The sequence below is a fragment of the Linepithema humile genome, chromosome 6, assembly GCF_040581485.1.
Source record: "Linepithema humile isolate Giens D197 chromosome 6, Lhum_UNIL_v1.0, whole genome shotgun sequence".
NCBI lineage: Eukaryota > Metazoa > Arthropoda > Insecta > Hymenoptera > Formicidae > Linepithema > Linepithema humile.
This window is the reverse complement of record NC_090133.1, coordinates 23,750,136-23,771,337: the sequence shown is the minus strand read 5'-3', so window position 1 is coordinate 23,771,337 and position 21,202 is coordinate 23,750,136. Positions and strand designations below refer to the sequence as shown.

The following is a 21,202-nucleotide window of genomic DNA, read 5'->3' as shown; positions in this document are numbered from 1 at the left end:
ATCCGCGCGCCAACTGTGACGATGCGTTGACTCGCACGGATACCGCGATGCTTGGCAAGTCCGAGTGATTTCGGATATGGCTCTCGAACGTGTCCCCAAGCCGTATTTACTCGAGCAAACTCCCCGGGTGGTGCTTGACGCGACAATTTCGTCAGAAATCCCGTCATGAAGTGTATACCGTATCCACAAAATCCAACTTCCCTTCCTCGACGGCCGACTTGTCTTTATCCGTTGAGGGAATCTTCATTCTCCGCCATTCGACGGTGAAACCCTTGTTTGGAATACGCCCCTTCGGACTACCGTGGTGGATCAGGCGTCGCTCGTCAATACGACGCAAAAGTTAACTTCCTTTCGCGCCTCCCTTCGCGGTTTTGGATTTCGCACCTTAATCTCGTTAATTCGCTGAATGATGCTCCAAAAGTACAGCGGAGAATTTCGTAAGTTTGTTCGTGCGAAAGCAAGAGATTAAGAAAGTAATGATTGCTGATTGTGAAATTTCATAATGGAATAATACGAACAAATTCGAACAAATATCTTGGAAGACTAAATTTTTAACTTTTAATTATAACTTTTGTTGTATTTTTTACCGCGACACAATAACATTTAAAAGATTAATATATTTGATTTATTGTACAGTGGACTTCTTGTTATTAATTTTCGTGCAATTTTCTTGCAGCAGGAGAAACTTTAGAAAATATAGTAACGCAGGCGCAAGAGAATATTCTGCACAATTTGATAGGAACTACAATTAATGCGATAACGTTTATTGCTCTCGTTCACGTTGTACGAGAGTTGCACGGTCCGGCAAAGCGCGCTCTTAAAAAATCACGCGACTATTCGACCGTTAGCAACACCCGCGCCGCAACGATAAATATCGATAAAGAAGGTGGGCCGTTATATAAGCACAGCCCCTTCCGTTATTGCGGATTCTTGTTAACCCGAGTCGGGATTACGAAAGGAAAAACGAGAAAACTTCTTTGTCACCAAGAAAACGGTTCCGTTCGAGAGCTATTAATCGACCCGAACGGTCTCCGAAGCGCTTTAAAGTCATCAAAACTTCTTCGCAGTCCCGACGTCGAGTATCGTCGAATGGACTTCCGTTAATCGTTCTTAATTACTTCCGAAGGAAAACGTACTCTGGCATCGTTAGGTGTATTCCATCGAATTGTAGAGAGGCCGATGAAAGCTAGTCGAAAATGTACCGCGATAAGAGAAGATGAAGAAATAGAAAATGTCCACGACGACGGAGATGACAACGAGAAAGAGGCAAAAAGAGGAAACTTGCAAGAACTTATAGGTAGATAGAATAACTATATTTTTTTCGAAGACACGAGATAACAATGGAAAAACTAAAAGTTTGCAGTTGAAAACAAAAATAAAACCATGACACGAATTTTTTTACGGTACGGTTAAAAATATATAAATATGTAAACAACAAACCAAACGGAAAGCAAAATACACATTTGTGGAAAGCAAACTTTTAACTTTTGAAACTTTTAATGATACATTTAATTTGGAATAATTAAATTTCAATTAAAAATAATTTGCAATAAAATAGAATTACATAAACATCGTTGAGTTACTATATTTTCTTTGCATATAAATTACAGTTTTAATATGACAATGACCTAAAATGACTTTTGAAATTTAAATCGTGAGTTTTTCTAATTGGGGCAAAAATGTCACGGGATTATTGAAGCATGCTTAAAAAAGGAAGGACATGTTCTGGCAAACCAGAGCGCCAGGTCACCTTATCCAGAGAGAGAGAGAGTCTAAAGAGACAAAGAGGGAGAATCTAGAGGGCGTGAAACGCGAGCTTATTGGGGATGATTAAATACCGCGATAACTCATGCCGCGGTATCCGCGGGGTGATATTTTAAGATTGTTGCCTCCAGTGGCAACTGCCTGGGCTCCGCGAGAGGGTCGGTGGACCGATGAAAGAAACCGAGGCACGAAACGGTTGGATACCGCCGTCGCGATAGGGCGCGGGGAGCGCGCGGGCGGCGCGAGATAAAAGACGGCAAGAGAGAAACGGATGACGACGCTGGTCGGGCGAAGGGGAGAAAAAAAAAAAAGGTGAGACAGAGGTGGCGCCGCGGTGTAGCCCTTACTCGGCAAGCCAAATCTCCGAGGAGCTCAAAATGCCGAGGCTATTCTACGCACGTATCATCGCTCCCGCCTACGACCGCCCTCGCCCTCTCGTCTTCCACCCGGCCTTTCAACCCCTTCCTTAAAACGGAAAGAGAGGGAGGGAGAGAAGGGGAGGAGGCGGAAGATTCCCCGCGTCTCTCCATGCACCTTGCTTTACCGGTATTCCCGCCGCCCTCTCGTCCTTCTCGGACGATGGTCTCTCCTCCACCTTCACTCCGCGTCTCAGACAGGAAAACGGTCGGTCGGCGTACCTCGGAACGACTGGCGGCCTTGTAAAAAATGCACTCGCGCCTTCCGCTACCTCTCTGCGCCCCCCCCCCCCTTTTCACTGCCGCCCCTTGCCCGCGCGTCTCTCCAGGGAAAGTGTTTCAGACCTTGAAAATGCACGATATCCCGACCGTGCTGCGGGGCGAAGCTTCGTCGAATCGATATCCACGCATACATCGCGTACATCCGCGTTCGTGTGTGCGCGCCGCGCCGTTGTTGCACATACTCGGATGAGCGATGGGAATTTCTTTATGAAAGACGTGCGGATAAAGGCAACGAGGAACGAGACAAACACTATCGTTGTCGCTGTTTTATTAAATATTTGGCTGTCTGGCAAATCTTTGGAAATTTCGATTCAACACGTTGTTCTATGTGAAAGTTAATGGATTAATACAAACGTATCAAATTCTTGATTACGCGATATGGCTAAATGTACGAATATTGAGACTTTATTTTATCTATCAAATGTTAAGATTAGCATAATTTTTTTAGATTAATGAATTATTTGATAAATAAACTGCGTTGTTGTAACTGTGTAAGAAAAATATGTTAAAAATTTCTTATAAAAATACTTACAAAGAAGTTCTACACAATATTGCATATATTTATATGTGGGACTACATATTGTTCAAATTGTGAATAGAATATGCGAGCGCATAAATATAACGCTACACACTGTTGCGCACGTGTCAGATAGATGAGCGATGAGAAACGTGCAGATAGAAAAATAGCGAGAGATAAATGAAAGGAATAGACGAGTTTGGTTATTGAAATTTAAATTCAACTCACGCGTGCAGGAAATTTAAATTACAGCGAAACGAAATTTTGATAAACATAAAATATTTTAATATAAAATTAACGCAGGTGTAAAATTATGTGATGATGATGATGATTATATAATACATGTCAAATGAATTTTATTGATATTTTACGATATTAGAAAAATAGGATGACCAGAGTTGTGAAAAAAATATTGATTATACAAATTTCAAATCCTTACTAATCTTAGAAATTAATTTTAAAGTTTTGATAAAATATAACGTTCATAAAAGTATTTAGGATAATCAGAGATTTTTTATTTTATTACGTTATGACTTTATATATATTGTATATGCAAATATGAAAAAAGGGAAAAATATAGGTAGTTCATGTAGTTCGATACCTAGGATTTTATCGACTTTCAGACGAATAGGATTACACTTTGGGTGAATTGTGATTTGGTTTACGATACACGCCGCTCTTTTTTACGACAGCGACGTGCTTCATTCGCTCCAACGAATATCAGACTTTAAAGCCTCGATGTCGTTACTCTGTCTAGGTAGCCACTTGAATTCACGAGATGTAATATTTTTTCGTTAGTATTACACAAATAATAATTTATCCGGATAGTTTCATTTAACAAGAATCTTGCTATCAATTATATCTTATATAATTAGATCATGATTATGTTGAAATTCCATTTCAATCACTTTTTGCATATTGTCGAACAATAGATCTATTTGATTCTCATCTACTTGATACATTTATCAAAAAAGAGAAATTGGAAACAATTATTCAAATATCTTAACGATATATCTCGTAATCAATCAGTTTAATTAATATTAATTACACCCTTAGGTCTACCGATAGAAGTTTTAGTGGATAATAAGAGGAATGTCTCAGCGCCGCAAAACCTCCGTCATAAATCGTATATCAGATCCATATACAGGACCGTTATGGGACTGTTGAGAACCTATTATCCATTGTTCTTCGACAGTCCTCCCCGTTGATTCCACCGTCGTGAATAAAGACAAATGACGTCGCCGCGAGAACGTCGCGACAAAACATTATTCGAGGACGACACCTCAACTGGGTTAATTCGTAATTATCCATCTCGTCGGTATATTGTGTGGATAAGTTCTTCTGCTACGCGATGCGGCAAAGAGCAGTGCAATTAAGGAGATAATTGTATAAGTGGAATAGATCTTACCTTGAGAATACGACGGGAAAAACGCGGGGCTGTTAATTCGGCCGGCTGCATTTTCCTCCGACTCTACTCGGTCCCGGAATTGTGAATTTAAAGGTGTTCTTTTTCTTCGGGAGAAAAGGCTTTTTTCGCTCTCGCTGCGAGACACTCGACGACTTTACAGATTACAGAAGACGTTTGATTAATTCGAGCTGGGACGGCGCTCGCTTCCTTTAACCGAATAAAATACGTATGAACCCAATTACTTAATTTTTTTTTTTTTTGTTTGTTTGTTTGATCGTTGTTCATCTTGTCTTGGATAACTTAAATTAATTTGACATACTTATTTGCTCACGAAATTTAACTTTGAAAATTAAAAGAAATTGTAATGTAAAATATTGAACTTACGATTATGCATAATGCATTGGTACCTAAGTAAGTTTTCACTTTTAATTTGGACTTTTATTTCTTGGCTAAGAAATAATTAGACAATTATTCATTGCCTCAAGATATAGGTATATAAGCACGTTCTATTATTTTCCGCCTTTCATTACCTATGCACAAATTATTGCGCCAGAAAAGTTCGCTAAGAAGACTGCTAAATGATGAAAGGCGCCAAGAGCATAGTCGAGAAAAAAAAGAATCTGGTCGAGCAATGGTTAATTACTGGAACGAACTTTCGAAAATCTTTGTATTTCACAGCAAGAAGAAGCGCATGAGCGTTTGCCCGTAGAAACCGAGTCTCGCGGAACGAAGTCCGAGCGAGAGCGAGATCAAGAATGAGAACGGGGTGACTTTAGGGCGATTCCGCGAACAAGTTGGAGCGGAAGTTGAACGACCGCGGCGTCTTATGCGGGTTGAACAAAGTTGGATAAAAATTAGTGTCACGTAATTAACTTGGCGGAATAAATTCGCATTAAAGCGTGCCCGCTATCGCGGCACCGCGGGCCATTTCGGTACCCGGCGAACGTACGGCGAGGTAAAATCGCCCGGCTGTAAAAATTAACTATTTCGTGGGTCCTGCCGTGGTAACGAATGTACCTTCAGGAGCACTCGTTGCCACTTGGAGAAAACGGAGCTGCTGCAAGCCGCTCCGTTTCGCGCCGCGCACATTTTGTCGCTGCTACCATCCGCACTTCATTTCTCGCATTTCCTCTCGCTCGATAGCGAACTGCGATGGGAAAGCGAAGTGCGTTTCGCGAACGAAATTACTGAACAGCTTCCACTCTGAATAGCGCTGTGTTCATTCGCGCACCGTTGCATATATTTATACTCGCCGACACGGCGAAATATCACGCGGTGTTGTCATACATTCGCACCGCTCGGCTGGGAAATTTCCCTCGAACGGATAAAGAGAGAATGGCGGAATTAATGCTTCAGTAATTCGTACCGTTAATGTCATCTGCGCCTCGCATCAAATGCGAACGGTCTTTCGTATTTAACGGAATCGGGAGATTTGAACAGTGTTAAAGAGAGAGAGAGAGAGAGAGATATATATATATATATATATATACGTAAACAGTGCGATTTTTATGTAAAACACCATCGACAAAATATACGCAAAAAATTAATCAGAATACATTGATGATTTAACTTACGCGTGAAGTACAGTCAAAATCCCGTCTTCATCGTTTTGACGTCCGCACACGTGCTCGTAGTAACTGAGCGTAGTAGTGGCACGTGACTAGTCCATTCAGCTATTCCACATCGTTTCCTCTTCCTCTCTTTCTGTCCGGCTTTTCTCTTTCTTCTCCGCTCATTCACTTCGGATCGTCAAACAAGTGTTGAATTGCGTTTGCCACGCCAGCATTCTGCATCGTTCGGAGTAACTAAGGGCTAATTCGCATACCTGTGTCTTCTCAGACACGAGCTACTAGTTCGTCACGCTTCGCTATCGCACCGCTCCTTATATACCGTAGACAAGTTCTTCTGGAAGAAGCGTCGTAAAGATAAGATAATTTTATGGCTGACGTAAGTGAATACCGCGCCTGACGTCGTGCAAAAAAGGAATCGTGTAGCAGCTTCCGGATGTGGCGTTACTTACGAGTATGATTGTATCAATTGTGTGTTACTTGTGACCCTATTATTTATAATAATTTATCAGGGTTGTAAAATGTTTAATTTAAAAATGATTAAAGTTTTTAATTTGGAAAAAAATTTATTATAAAATATATACTTAAAAATTTTTGTATAAGTATATCTTTTATTTAGATTTATTTTCGATTGTTTCAAAATTGTTGAAATAAGTAAATTGTATAAAGATACGTGCTTTTGAATGTTTTTAGAAAATATTTATTTTATATCAATTCTAATTAAGTCATAATTTTACTAGAGAAATGTAGAGCAATCTCGAATAACACATGCCTAATCAAAGTCTCTAATTTGAGTTGAGGCATTAATAATCCATAACATTTCACTAAAACGCATAATGAATGTAATCAAATTGGCGAATGAAATTGCACGCTGACATTTATTGCTTGGCGCAATAAATCGCGACATCAAGCGCACCTGTGGGAGCCTTATCGATCACGTTTCACGTGTCGTACACCGTGTAAGAATGTAACTCGCTAAGCATAGCAAGAACCTTAACAAGTGATACACCATGCTGATCACGATCTCGATCACCTGACCACCATTTCCCTCGTCTTTAACAATAAGAGCAAGAATATCGCTATCGTTGCCGTCGTCGTCGCCCTTTTGAATGGAATCGCGAATCCATACGTGCGAACGCATCGTCGTTTCAAACCGGCGCAGCAAGACCTACGGGGAGGAGGATTCTATCCGAAGGCGGCGGCCACGGTAATGGCATTAAGGTGCACAATCAACAGGGCCGACCTGCAAATTGAATAACGGTGTGCTGTCGGTTGATATGTATCGCATCCTCAGCCAAACCCGATCGTATTCTCGCCTATAGGCGCCTAGCAACCTCCCGCGTCTATCTCTTTTTCTTTTAAACCCGTGTACACGATATACGCGCGTACGCACGTGTATACACGTACACGGTGTATGTGTTGTACACACACACACACACACACATACACACCGTGACGCGCACACTTTTTCCCCGTCAGTTCACACCGAGCCAAGATACCGCTGCTTGCGATCCAGCCGCTCGCACCTTATTCTCCTTGTACGGGGATCTCGGGACGTGGTACGGAATACCTACGTGACACCGAAACTGATTCGCTACAACTTTACTCGCCGCCTCTCCGCTCTTCTATCTTCTTCCCTCGCCCGCTGTTCTCTCGCCGGGGCGGACGGACTGGCAGCCGGGCTGCCTTTTCCGCTGCCCCAGCTACCAACCAGTCAGCAGCCCCCGCTCTCCGTAATCGGATTCCCAAGATTTTCCCAACTTTCCCTTAAATCGCTCGCCACCCTCTTTTTCCTCGCTCTTCTTTCTCTCGACCGCGTGCGCGCGCGTCGCTTCGAGGACTGCAACGGGAAGCAAGCTCCGTTCGAGGAACAATCGGCCCCGACGAATGAGAGACGGCTTCGCCGTTGATTCTCTCTTCTTAGACGCTTCGATCGCGTTATTTCGTTGCGAAGGATCGCTCGAGAGACTTAAAGAGCTCAATTGCGCTTTTATCGTAGACTATCTAGGATCGTGCTTGAACGTGAGTCGGAAACAGCCGGCCGAACTTTTAGAGTTGTCGGTTACATCGACTACCGTTCTTATAAGCTCTTCAAGTAATACGATATAATTGAGCGACGAAGAAGAATCCAGACAACCCTTTGTGCAACACTTTTTATCGAACTTGTAAAATTGTAAGCTTGTAAATTGTGCTATTGCAACTAATAAAAAAAAATATATATATAGCATTTTCTTGTATTTCTATTTAGTAAATAAGAAAAAAGAAAAAAAATAATTTTGTCTACTTTTTTCTTCGTTTTTATCACATTTGGCTAATTAAATGTCCAAACACATTATATCTATATTCATATAGAATTATGTTATATGCACTATTTACCAGTATTTGCATTGTATATATAATATTTCTATTTATCACCAGCTATAGATGCTAATTAACGTGTTGTTCTACTGACAAATAAATTTCTGTAATAAAATGTTCTTTATTACTCATATTCATTACGCATGCTTTTATCAATGCAAACAATAGCAATAACATTAATTATTACAAACCTGATTCCACTAATACTCATACACGGTAAAATGACCTCAATTCTGCAACGGTTAAATTACAAAATTGGCATTATATTTACGTAAATTGCTATTAATTAAACCATAAGCAATGTGGGTCGTGAAATCTCTAAAACGATGAAATTTTTTAAAATTGTGATGCATTTTTAAATGAGGCCAAGTTAATTACGTATTTTTTAAATTATCGTAACGTAATCTGTTTTCATTGTTAGACGAGCTTCAAGCACAATTCAGACCGCTTATAAATTAAGTACTTTGCTCATTACAGCGTGCCGGATTGCTTGAGGATTAATAATACTCGAGCGGGCTGGCCAAAGCATGATTATGCAAGCTTTTCCTCTCATCACCTTGAGACTTAATTTGCTTTGTTTTACGACGTAAACGGGCACTCGTGTGGCCAACAACAATCTGCTTTTCGCTTTTCATAAACGTGATTATTATTTCATAAACGATGGCAAATGTGTTTCTCTTTAACGCAAAATTTCACACGCATTTCAAAAACACATAAATTATTGTACAATAAATATTACAGATACATTTATAACCAAAAAGATATTTAATTTATTTTATTGGGTATTTTAAATGTTTGCAAATGGCACAGATTTATAAATTTGTTTCTTCAAAATATTATTTAAAAGATTCAACCAAATTAAATAAAAAATTCGTAATGTATGCTAAAATTTAAATTTATATTTATGTAATATTTATTAAATATCGCAAGTACTGTTTTTTTTTTTATTTTACATGTTATTTTAATGCATAGAGTTTTTAAATCGCGATGTTTAAAAGCTGAAAATGAGGAATCTTTAGACGGAATACATAAATATATAAAGACATTCATAAGTTGCTTAAAGTTTCTGTGAGCATAAAGTCGCAAAGTGCTATCAAAGCTCGAGAAAGAAGAAAACGCGATCGAAAGCGAAGGTTTGCGATTTTGCGGTCGCATTAATTGAAACGTTTGAGGCTTTTGAACAGTCGACTCGTCGCCACGCCGGTGAATACGGTTAGCGGGGGCGCGAAAGAAAAAAGGGCAAGAAAGAAGAAAACGCCGACGCGAGGGGAAAGGATGGCCGGTTATACGCGGGATGAAATTGGATTGGTTTTTTACTAATTAAAATTTCAAACTTGACACCTGAATGTGCCGTCTTTAATGAGACGGCGTCTGGGGCGTGGGTTTCTCTCATTATTCTCATGGGTGCGGGAATTACAAAGGCGAAGAGAGGGGAAAAAAGGACAGATCGGGTAATATACAGTGTGAGTGCATGAAAGTGGGTGCACGTGGCGAAAAACCGACTCTGCTTCTTCTCTTTCTTGTCGCATTAGATTTTATTACGGAGAGATATTTGCGATAATAAAAAGGTCAATGAATTACACCGACCCTCGTGGTTACCAAGTTACGAGTCTTCCTTCGGTGCATCGTACCGTCGCGCTGGGATTATCGAGCGCGGGCGATATATGTGTGCTGTTGCCCGTTCAGTCGAGCGTACACCTACCTCTCCCTCTCGTTTTCATTGTGTATGTTAATTAATGTTTGCATTACGCGGCGTCTACAGGTAATTAACTACTCGGCGCTCGTCATTAGGTTTTCCGTCTTATTAGCTCGATACCAAACGGCTGCGCCGTCTCTGCCTTCGGCTCGTCTCTTGTCTCTCGCGAAGTGTCCCCTAATGACTCTCCCTCTCTTTACGACGTAGTTAAGCTCGCGTACTCGAGTGCGAGTGCATCGTTACGCGATACCGCGGAGTCATCGAACAGCCGCCATGTACTAATGATTATTAAACTTTTCCTCCGTCGCGAGATAAGATCAGACCGTAGAGAGAGAGATCGTCATGTGCGATATTAATCGACATTCGTTCTTCGAGAAATGCGCTTAATGAATCGTGCGAAAATTAACGATATAGAGTTAAACGTGATTTTTGTCGCATCAGCACAGATGAATCTTTATTAATATATCTGAACATGATATGGTATTTTTTTTAACTCTTAAAAATTTTATGATATGCAAAATGATTTAGAGTAATTACAGTGCAGGATTATATTTTCAAAATACAGATTTTTTTTCTATGTTGTTAATACAAATAGCTCATTAAAACAGATTTGGCTATTTCACAGAGATATTTAATCATGTATTTTTCTCGTTTTTTAGCCTGCTTTTTTATATTCATCGAACAATTGCCTTATATTTCAAACCTAATGTTCCGAATTAAATAGAACAGGTTAAATGATCGACGTATTGGCATGGCTGAATTACAGCGTAACATTTAGTTGAATGAACAGTATGCAACAAATGCACAATGGAGAAGCACGCGTGTCGCCCATTGCCTGTCGGCATTGTGCTTTGTATCGCCGTTTGAGGGTGCCGGTGTCACTGATCATCGTGAATTGCCTTCGTCGATGCTATGCTTATAGCTCACTCACCCTGTGCCATTAATTCCCGTTTTACAATAGGAATGACCATTGTTTTAAAATACTTTGCCTCCACCGTTTCCAATATACTGCGACGTGCAAATCAATACTTTACGTAGAAAACCCGAGCACGAGCTCGAAAAAACACGAGCAATAGCGCTCGCATGGAAAAATAAAACAATATATACGGTCCAAAAAAATCAAAAGAAGAATACCGAGATTGTTAAATATTAAATTTGCGATTGAAACGGCTCCTCTGTATTGACTTTACTCTAAAAATGAGAAAAATTATGAATTAGCAACAAGTTTTGTTGACGTAGTATTCTGAATTATATGCAGGTGTCTTCTTTCTTCCGTAGAAAAAAGGATCACGGTTTATATTGGCCAGAAAAGGCATTTTAGCAATTCAAATCTTGTCTCTTTGCTCTTTGCGCCGCCTCTGTAGCGCTCGTAATTCAACCATATACCGACAGTCGAGTGAAAACCAACCGTAGTGGATGAGACGATCCAGTAGCCGCAAGCCACAGAGATTGCTCAAAGGGTCGGCCTTTGAAAATAAATGAAATATACCCACTTCCAGATATGACGAGGGTCTAGCGTTACTTCAGTGATTACGGCCGGAAATGAGCGGACTTGTACGCCTAATACTCAGGATGCCTCCAGGCTTATTTCCGCGCAACTCACATCACAACAACGACAAGGTTTCACTTGCGATTTAACCAGGCGCAAGGCCCAAATCTAAATTAAAATCGATTATTTTCTCGTCTGTCCTCCCTCAAGGTCTATAAAATTGTATAATTTAGATATTTTGAAATATATATACATAATGCGACGATGATGAGACATGTGTAGGAGAAATATATTTACGAGTTTCCATAATTTCTTCTTTCATACGCAAAAAATGCATGTGTTAAAAAAAATTAACAAAACAATATAGAATATTAGAAAATAAAAATAAATAACAAGAAAAGTGTAAACTAAAATTATTACATAATCTTATACATACTATTTCATTATTTTTTCTAAATTGTAAAAGTCAGATATTTATAAAATAAAACAAAAAATGTCATATATTTATCCCCAAGAGATACTGCAAAAATAAATTTCTTTAATTACAATTATCTATCGATTAACATAAAAAAATTTTAGATATATTTTAAAATATTACATTGCAAGCAGCGCGTGAATCATGATTATCAAAAATGGAAATTAGTTAAAACCAATTACGCTTGCAACATTTTTATTATAAAATTTTCCATTACACACACACATTCTCTCTCTTCCCCCCCCCCCTCCTCTCTCTCTCTCTCTCTCTCTCTCTCGTCGGTCGAAATAAGCGGCAGAATTCAGACCAAAAAAATGACTTGTGCAACGCTTTTCACGAGTATTTGCTGGCATGTCAAATAATATCAGTATAATCGCAGTTGGCTCTTTTTGCGTCAAACATGCAACGATTAATTTCGCATTTCACAGGAAAACTGGAATAAATAAGAGAACAGAAAAATATGAACGGAAATTATGTGAATTGTACATTTTCGAGTGTTGTGTGCTTCGTTTAATGTAAAATATTTAATACCATTACAGAGATGATAGGTGTTTTTATCCTTTTTTTTATTGCGTTACAATCTAGTATATCGTCAGTTTCTGATATTTGCATGAATGATTAAAAGAAGCAGATTTTTGTTTCTCCAAAAAAAAATGAAGGGAGGATGTAGAGGCAGCGTGAAAATGCGGATGCACCATGATATGTTCTCGACGTAGCTCTTGCTTTACATTAATATCGGGAAGGGCGATGTAAACGGTCGCGCGATGTCGCGCTTGGCGAAACGTGTATCGGACAGGAAGGAAAGGCAGACCTCGGACTATATTCGTGCACGAAGACCATGAAAAGAGGCGACAGATATTTTTCGACGTTGCGCAAAGTCCGCGACACGGACGGCGAGAGACGCGAACGAACGCCGAGCGCTAAACTGACAATAGTGCTGTTTTTCAGGCCCGCGTTCGCGCATTTAACAATGCTACAATTCACTCTTGCATACACCGGCTTTCTGTTACTCGCCGCTGCCGCCGTAGTCGCTTTCTCCCACCGTCGTCTCGGTCTCCCTCTCTATCGGTCGGCGTTTCTTTTTCCGCTTTCACGCGTCTCCATTCCTCCCGATCCTTCCAGTCGTTTCCACTCGAACGTCGGCCACCCTTTTGCACCCTGTACTTTTCACCCCCTCGACATCCATCCAACAACAAGCGTAGTCCAACCACCCCCGTCGCTCGCTGCCTCTCGGAGCCAGCGACAGTCGCAACAATACGCAATGCATTTTTGTGATTAAAATTTAGTGACGCGAAGTTCATGTAGTGGTGCGGATTGTACGTGTGTATATGCGCGCCCTCATGGACGATGGATTTCCGCAGGATCAGGATGAAACATCCGGCGAACAAATATCTGAATACAGGGAAACTCACCCAACGTATCAATAAGAGATTTAGGAATGATCTTTACTCACAAAGCTCCACTCTTTTTATTTTTCACCAAGAAATTCATGATTTACTTCTTTTCAAATCAAATTTTAGAAAATGTCATCAGTATGAAACGCTGATAATTGTAAGGTTTTCTTTCTACTTATTAGCATATACAGTATTATAATTTACAAATACGCATCTAGGTTTTTACAAGTAAAAAATGTATAATTTTATGAAAGAGATACTATGAACATTAGTAAATATATGTAGAATCTTGTTAAAGCAGTTTAATTTTTTCAAAAAATATATAATAGTCACGTGATGACGTGAAGACGCGATGTAAATATAATGCTGAAACAAAAACATTATCCTCAAAGTTTGCACGAACAAGCATTTCGAGCGACTCACACGCGCCGTTTCTCACAATCTTATCTCGAAAGAACCCTCACCGACCTCGAAAGTACGGCATCGGTCTTTGCTCTTAGTCGCCGTTAACTTCCGGGTTCCGTAAACATTCCATGGTCCTACGGTCAAAATAAAAGTCGAAAGAGGAAGAAGCCTCGGAGCTTTGCCGCGACGTGCTTTGCCGCGGCGGAAGACAGCCACGGCGAAGTTGACGGCGGCCACCGCAAGAAGGATGAGAGTCTGAAAAGGAGTAAGATGCGGAGAAAGACGATGGAGGGATTGTGGAGTATAGAAGGCTGGTTGGGCAAGCGGAGATTAAGGCGGTAGCTCTTAAGCCTGACGCCGAAATCCTGACGTCGAGGCTTTCGTCGAGTCTGAAAAGGGACGAAATACCAACCACCCACTATGCCGCGCCACTCGTGGACCAGTCTGCTGCGCATTACTCGCCGACCTTTGCCTCTTAACGTTCTATCCTCTCCGTCATTCTGTTTTCCTCTTCACCTCGCCTCACTGCGGTACCGAAACAACATGGAGTGCTTGCTCTATCGAATCTAGCTGCCTTAACCTGACAAATTTCTCGCATTTGCATTCAGAATTATTTCTATATGCTAGCTCGTTTCAAAATACGAAAATTTTATCCCCGTAATTTTTCTTCGATTTAATTATTTTATATCGATTAGATACTTTTTGTTTTTCTTTTTTTTTTTTTTTTACATTGCTTTATTTTTGATTTGCAAAGTTATGAGCGGTGTGCCATAAATAATGAAATATTGCCATAACTTTTGTGACTTTTTAGTATTAATTAATTTTGAACAAATAATTCCTCGATAACTACAATTATATTATAATCATCATTGTATGAATACAAAAGCATTATAACAAATTTGCACACATTTGTAAGCGATTTCATAAAAGGATACATCTGTCATCACAAGTAAAGAAAAGAATATGTAAAAAAGAGGGAATATTGCATTAATGATATGCGAAGTAATAGTCTGCAAGACGTGAAACGCGTTTTTAACGAGCAAGCCCATCTTCCGACACGCCATTTTTAGCCGTACGATCGATGGGGGACAATAAGTACGCGTGATTTCGCTTCTCGCCATCAGCCGGCTTTCGACTAAGCGTGAATTCGGAGAACATCGGACGCGAGAAGATCTCGATTGCCCGCCTACCTGGCTTTCCGCGGATTACATTTTGCCGATGATGGACTGGTGCGGTGAAGAGCTACGAAAGCGAGTAAATGAAGTATATGTAAATAATGAGGGTGAGAAAATGAATACGTCGAGGGCTGTTCGGCCTGCGCTAATGGCGGGTGCAACGCCCGTTGAAGGGACCACCCGAAAATAATTCCGCTCTCTACCGCGGAGTAGAAGTGGTGGAGAGCCCCCTCCCCCACGGGCTGCCCAATTATCGTAAAACGCCGTCTACTTCGCGCCTCGGATTTTAACCGGGTGAGAAGAGCCGTTCGTATGCGACCGAAATCGATATGCGCTTCTACGAGAAACGGTTCACTCTCAGGAATACCATTTTCCCACGAAAATAGCGTGATCAAATGACTTGCGCAATGGTGAATATTTTACATTCGACACTTCACTTTCAAAGATCTTAACCTACATTTAATTTTAGCATTTAATTTAATTAAATATTATTGAAATCTAATGAAATAGTTTAATTATATATTGATTTTGTTCAAAAATATAAATCATTAATAATAACAATTTAAATGTAATTTATGAAATAAAATGGCACAATGGTGAATAATATTTTACAATGAACACTTCATATTCAGAGATCTTAACTTACATTTAATTTTAGCATTTAATTTAAATATTCAAATGAAATAGTTTAATTATATACTGATTTCGTATAAATATAAATTGTTATTGATAATAATGATTTAAATGTAATTTATGGAGTAGTTGGAATGTAATATTCCGGTGGTTTTCACGTATTCATCAATTAAATAATCTTCATAAATTTTCATGTAAAAAATTAATCCGTAGCAAACTATCGATGAAAGCTCGAGGGAGAATATGATATATCTTTGATCATGTTTGATGAAAAATATACATCACTTTTAACGACTACAAATTTATCAGGAATATTATTACACGATACTTCGTTTGTAATCGTGTCGTCAAGGAACTACCAATGAGCTTTTCCGAGGAAATCGACGAGCGATAACTGTATCCGTGACGATCCGGTACAGTCGCAAAATGAGATGTAAAGGAGCAAAAAGAGAGCGAAGAAAGAGGGAAGGCGAGAGAGATAGAAGGAAAACTAAAGATATAGATGGATAAATAGAGCGATATAAAAAGAAGGAGAAGTAAAAGAAAGAGTAAAGCTCGTCTTGCAGTACGCGGTTAAACTCCGCGAGCACGTCGGGGGAGGGGGAGCTTCTTGACTTTTCAATTTTCTTCCGCTCTTCTATCTCAGCACAGCCGCGCCTCCTTCTTCCCCGGCCTCCGTCGTTCTCCTCCACTTCCTCGCCTCCTGTTCATCCCTCCGCCCCTTCTCATCCCGCAACCTCGTCGAAGCGATCGCGGCGAGTCAATAGGGATTGCCTTTACTCTGAGTAAAATAATTTTCCGGAAAGTTGTGCCGCTCGGCAATGTTAACACTCTGGAAGTGGGTTTGCCTACTTCAAAGGAAATATGAGAACCGACGGACGCGCTTGATTTTTCGATCCGCTCCCTTACTTTTTTATCCGCTAACGGGTTCCTGGGCTTTATCTTCTTGAACGAGGCAGATCGCGCGCGCATCGCTGACCACTTTGAATTCCGACGGCGCGAGCGAAGAAAAAAGAAGGAGGAAAAGCGCGATACGAAAGTTAACCGAAAGAATCGCCGTGAAAGAAACCCGCCGTGAACGGAAATGAGCGATGGACAAATAGCGCTAAGGTATATTTTATTCTTGCTTCCGATTCTTTGTGAGCGCATTCTGTTCTCCGACGCGCGATCTTCGATCTTAGTGCTACGAAAAATTGAGAACATTATCGACTTTGAATTATCATTATTTATCAATTCAGGCATAAGTCTCTTTCTACGCGAGATAGTCTTTTGCGCAGAAAAATTCGTTTCTATGCCGTGCACACGTAAAAGAGCGGTTATTTTTCGGTTCGTGCATTTTCACGTAATACTCAACCGTGCGAACGATGTTCCGTGAAAAATTTCAGTGCACGAATATACGCGATAGCAGTCGCACTACATTACGGAGAGCATTGCATAAATGCTCGTTTGGGACGCATCAGCATGCATTTTTTCCTCTCCCGGCGATTTTTTTCATTCCACTTTACACACCTGCAGCTAATACGGCACTATTTTAATAACTCGATGGACAATGAGATAGACGCTGCAACAACGAAGCAGCGTTATTTGTCATGCCGAACATGTCTCCATTATCCGCCAAAATTTTCCGGCGAAGGAACGGCATTTCATACAACAATGTGTATCGTACAGTTTCACGGCAAATTCACGACGGAGGGCGAAACATAATTACGGTGTGCGCCTTGTCATCGAGCTGCCGAGGGGGCGGTCGTCGTTGTTCGACGGATGTCCGTGTAGTGTCGACTCGGGTCAGCTAGCGGCGCTGTACAGCTCGTTAGAATGAAATGGCTCTCAGGTAGAATAACGGTGAAGAATTAACTTTTGCCTCAGTACGGATATTTAGTTTGTACAAAAAAGTCCAAAAAATTCCAACTGTTTTTGCATCGTTCTGAAGAATCTTATTGTCCACCGCAAAAAACCTGGTTAATCGCTCAAGCCTCTGTGCTCATTAAAACAGTTCGAGCTATCTATGCAATTATATTTCTGCCGGTAATTCTACGTTCTTAAGTTATACGAAAGGAATAGATTTTTCCAGAACTAAAACCATGCAATGCGTTGAAAGGATATAGAATTTTAAAAGAACATTTACGTTTTATAATCGGATTTTTTTTATTTAACTCGGCTATTCACATATATATATGTTTGCGTCAATTGTTAAAATCTCTGTATATATATTAAGAAACGAATTCTCAGCTCTAATTATCTAAATATTGTTTTGCGAGTGAAAACGTAACAACAAACGTCACGGAAGGTTTTGGCGACGGAATATCAGGACGAATTGAGACAGGAATCTTGTGCCGACCGCAAGGACATTTCTGCGGACGTTTCACCAAGCGGTTCGATAAAATGAACACTTTAATCACTCCTCGATTATTCGTTCATGGATGAAATTTTAATTTACGAGGCAATAAAGTTCCAAAGAGTCGTGCCCGCGCGTGCAAAATTCGTTCGCTTTATGCGCTCTCAATTTGAAAGTTTCAGTTTGACCGTTAAGCTCCCGGAGGGAAATGATGGGGCGGAGGGCGCAGAAAGATGGGGTGGCAAAGGTGGTGAGGAGGGAGAAGAGGCTAGAACAAGAACTGGCGGAAAGTACGAAAGCGGCGGGGAACATCGTATTAAATCGGAAGATTGGAATTCTAATTAATACTCGCGGATTATCGATAAAGGGGCGAAGAGGGATGGGTACGTGACAGTGGAGAGGGAATGGCGGAACGATGACTCGTTCCATTCGTTTCATCCTTCGCGCGTCTTCGACACTCGCCTTAATGTCTTCTCTAACCCTCCCCGAACTGGGACCGTCGTCGGAATAGATTATATCGTAATGAAAATCTTGACGTTTGACGCTCTGCAATTGATGACTCCATTCTGCCGACTATTCATTGAATATCTGGCGTACCAATGCATATTACGTGTCACGCGTCTCTGTTACAGACCGATCGATATAAAGTGGATTTTAAGTCGATTGATTATTGTTTAAGAGAATATTTAATTCTAATTTCCGCGACAGATTGATTATTTTTTTAATTAAACTAAATAAAATGTCAGTGTTTGAATGTGGATTGCACTTTATCCAGTTATTCTGCGCATAATCACATAATACAATGCAATTTTAATATCCGTCATATTTTGCCGCAGTTAATTCCGTCAACACTAATACAAGAAAATGCGACATTACGCGTGTCGTGAATTTTTTCGACGAATGGAACATGCGTTTGGCGACAGCTGCGTAGAATTTTACGAAACGGGTACCGAATTGTTGAAATGTACTGTATGCCGTATATTCGAGAGAATTAGTCACGTTTTTCGTACGCACGTTCCATTTTTCTACGTGTTTTATTTTACCACGGCAGAACTCATTCTCTCCAAGAAACTACCCAATGGTAAAAATTTTACCAATAATGAGTTCTTCGAAATGAGAGAAAAAGTGGAGCGCGCATGTACAATATTTCGGTTATTATTACTAATAAACATAATTTTCCTATTGTGCGTGTGCAAAATATTTATATATATATATATTGTTATATATTAATATTACATACAAGAGATATTTTCCTTATTTTCTCTTTTGTCTTCGAGGAAACTTCGTCACAAAGCTGCTCGCTCAGCGTGGCATGAAAACTGTCGGCGCTTTTCACGAAATTGGAGTGAACGCGCGCGTAGAAGATGAACCGCTTCTTCGCGCCGGGCATAATTCCCACGTAATTCACTCACAGCCGCGAAGGGAATATTTACAAATGGGATTTAAATCCAGGAGACGACCGCGGGTAGCCGCGGAATATCGTTTGCCGGCACCTAGCGGAGGCGACAGCGACGGCGGAAGCGGATGGATGGGGGCGTTTAAAGTGTAAATAGGAGGCGACTCGCGCCAGACAAAGCGTCCTCGTTCCACAATCCTTCTTCTCCCCTTCTACCCTCATAGCCATAAAAGGGAAGGACATAGCCCTTCCACGGTTACTACGAGTCCGGGAGTCGAATCGAGAGTCGGCGGAAGTGGAATCCTGAAATATTAATGTGACACCAACCTTCGTCGTACGCCGATCCTTGCTGCCTCCGGTTTCCTACTAGTTTTCCTTGCCCGTTCTCTTCCTTTTCTCTTAGTCCGTACGTCCGATGTTTGACTTTTCTTTCTCCTCACGTCCGTCTTTGCGCTAGTCTGTTGAATCATATACCACCGCGTCGGCACGTTGATCTCGCCTTTTTCATTAAAAAAAAAGACATATTATTTAACTATTCTCGATTTTCTATATAATAATCTTGTTGAAAAAATATGGCCAATAATTATTTTCCAAAATAAAAGTACAGACAGCAGTGCCTTCTATAGATTATTTCGCTCAAAACACTACAGCGCCCTTTGATTGCACATCATTCTAGACCATAGCACATATAATTGACTAATAATGAATATTTCTATACTCTATCATATAAATGATGCAAGATGCATTAATTACATGCCGTGTAATTACAATTAATTAACTATGACAATGCAGCCGATCTTTCCACACAGCAAATGATAAACCCGCATGATACAATATATACATGTATATTATTGTTTTCAACGACTTTTTAATGTTTCCATATCGTGTGTTTAGGAGGGCGAGAGGGGGTATTTGGAAGGACTCGCTTCAAGGTACGCAGACCTCTTCAGAACGCATTACGGAGATGTCCTGGAGCCGCTTGAGGAGCTGCGCAGGCGAGAAACAAATGCTTCCTCCAGAATGTCCAACAACCAGCTCACCACCAGTCATTCACAGCCCATTTACGTGCCCGGGAAATACTCGGTGAGCAAATCCCTCATATTCGCTTTTACTCGCCGCCCTATCTTCCGTCGATTCTCTCCTTTTTATTGCTTCCGCGGGCAACATAATGCGGTTATAGGGTGACATATAGTAGCTTGTCCATTGCCGCGATTTCTTCTTATTACTCCGCTCCCCTGACACTTCGCCAAATTGCTTTCGAAGGGATGGAACTCGCGAGAAGAACACGTCCAGTCGATTCGAGACGAGCATTTGTTTCTTTCCGATGGATAGAGACAATTTTGTTACGGAGAAAATTGTCACACGCAGACGGTCTTGTAACAATCCATAAAATACGGATGTATTTATAATATTAAAATATAATATTGAAAAAGAAATTCGGGGGATTATTGTACAAACTATAGTTATACGTAAATTGGGTAAAATAATTTTCTAAATGTTATGCTAATATTTTTATCCCTGATATTGATAGTGTCTTACAAAAGAGAGATTTGACGGAGAATACTTCACAGAAGTTCAAACACTTTGCATTTGGGGGTTCGTGGGACTCCTCCATGAGTAACTTTCCAAAGTGCTTTAAGGCGATTAACCATGTAGACCCTATCGATCGGCTTAAATCGGTTATTGTTCGTTACCTAGACTTTCCCCGCGGTTAATCGAGTTTTCAAGCGCGTGCAATCGATTGACGATTAAGGTCAAGCTTCTTCGACAATCGATTTGAAAAATGAATAAAGATTTTTTCCCCGAAACATTACACAATATTCCAGAAAATTAAATTGACTGATTGTGAGTGTCATTTAATTTTTTCTCTCTTAATTTCTACATATTTCGT

At 40.4% G+C, this 21,202-nt stretch overlaps 1 protein-coding gene and 1 long non-coding RNA gene across 13 annotated transcripts in view; one reads left to right on the top strand and one right to left on the bottom strand.

Annotated features, from left to right (window-relative positions):
- LOC105672082 (uncharacterized) overlaps positions 1–21,202 on the bottom strand; it is a 167,042-nt gene that overhangs the window by 62,275 nt on the left and 83,565 nt on the right. The gene's annotated exons all lie outside the window — the stretch shown is intronic.
- The window catches only part of LOC105672085 (Shal K[+] channel interacting protein), a 281,338-nt gene that overhangs the window by 191,497 nt on the left and 68,639 nt on the right, over positions 1–21,202 (top strand). For all 9 annotated transcript variants that reach the window (XM_067358253.1, XM_067358252.1, XM_012366793.2 and 6 more), the window contains one exon: positions 20,206–20,394. In XM_067358253.1, the coding sequence (XP_067214354.1) occupies positions 20,206–20,394 (189 nt within the window). The remainder of the gene's footprint in view (positions 1–20,205; positions 20,395–21,202) is intronic.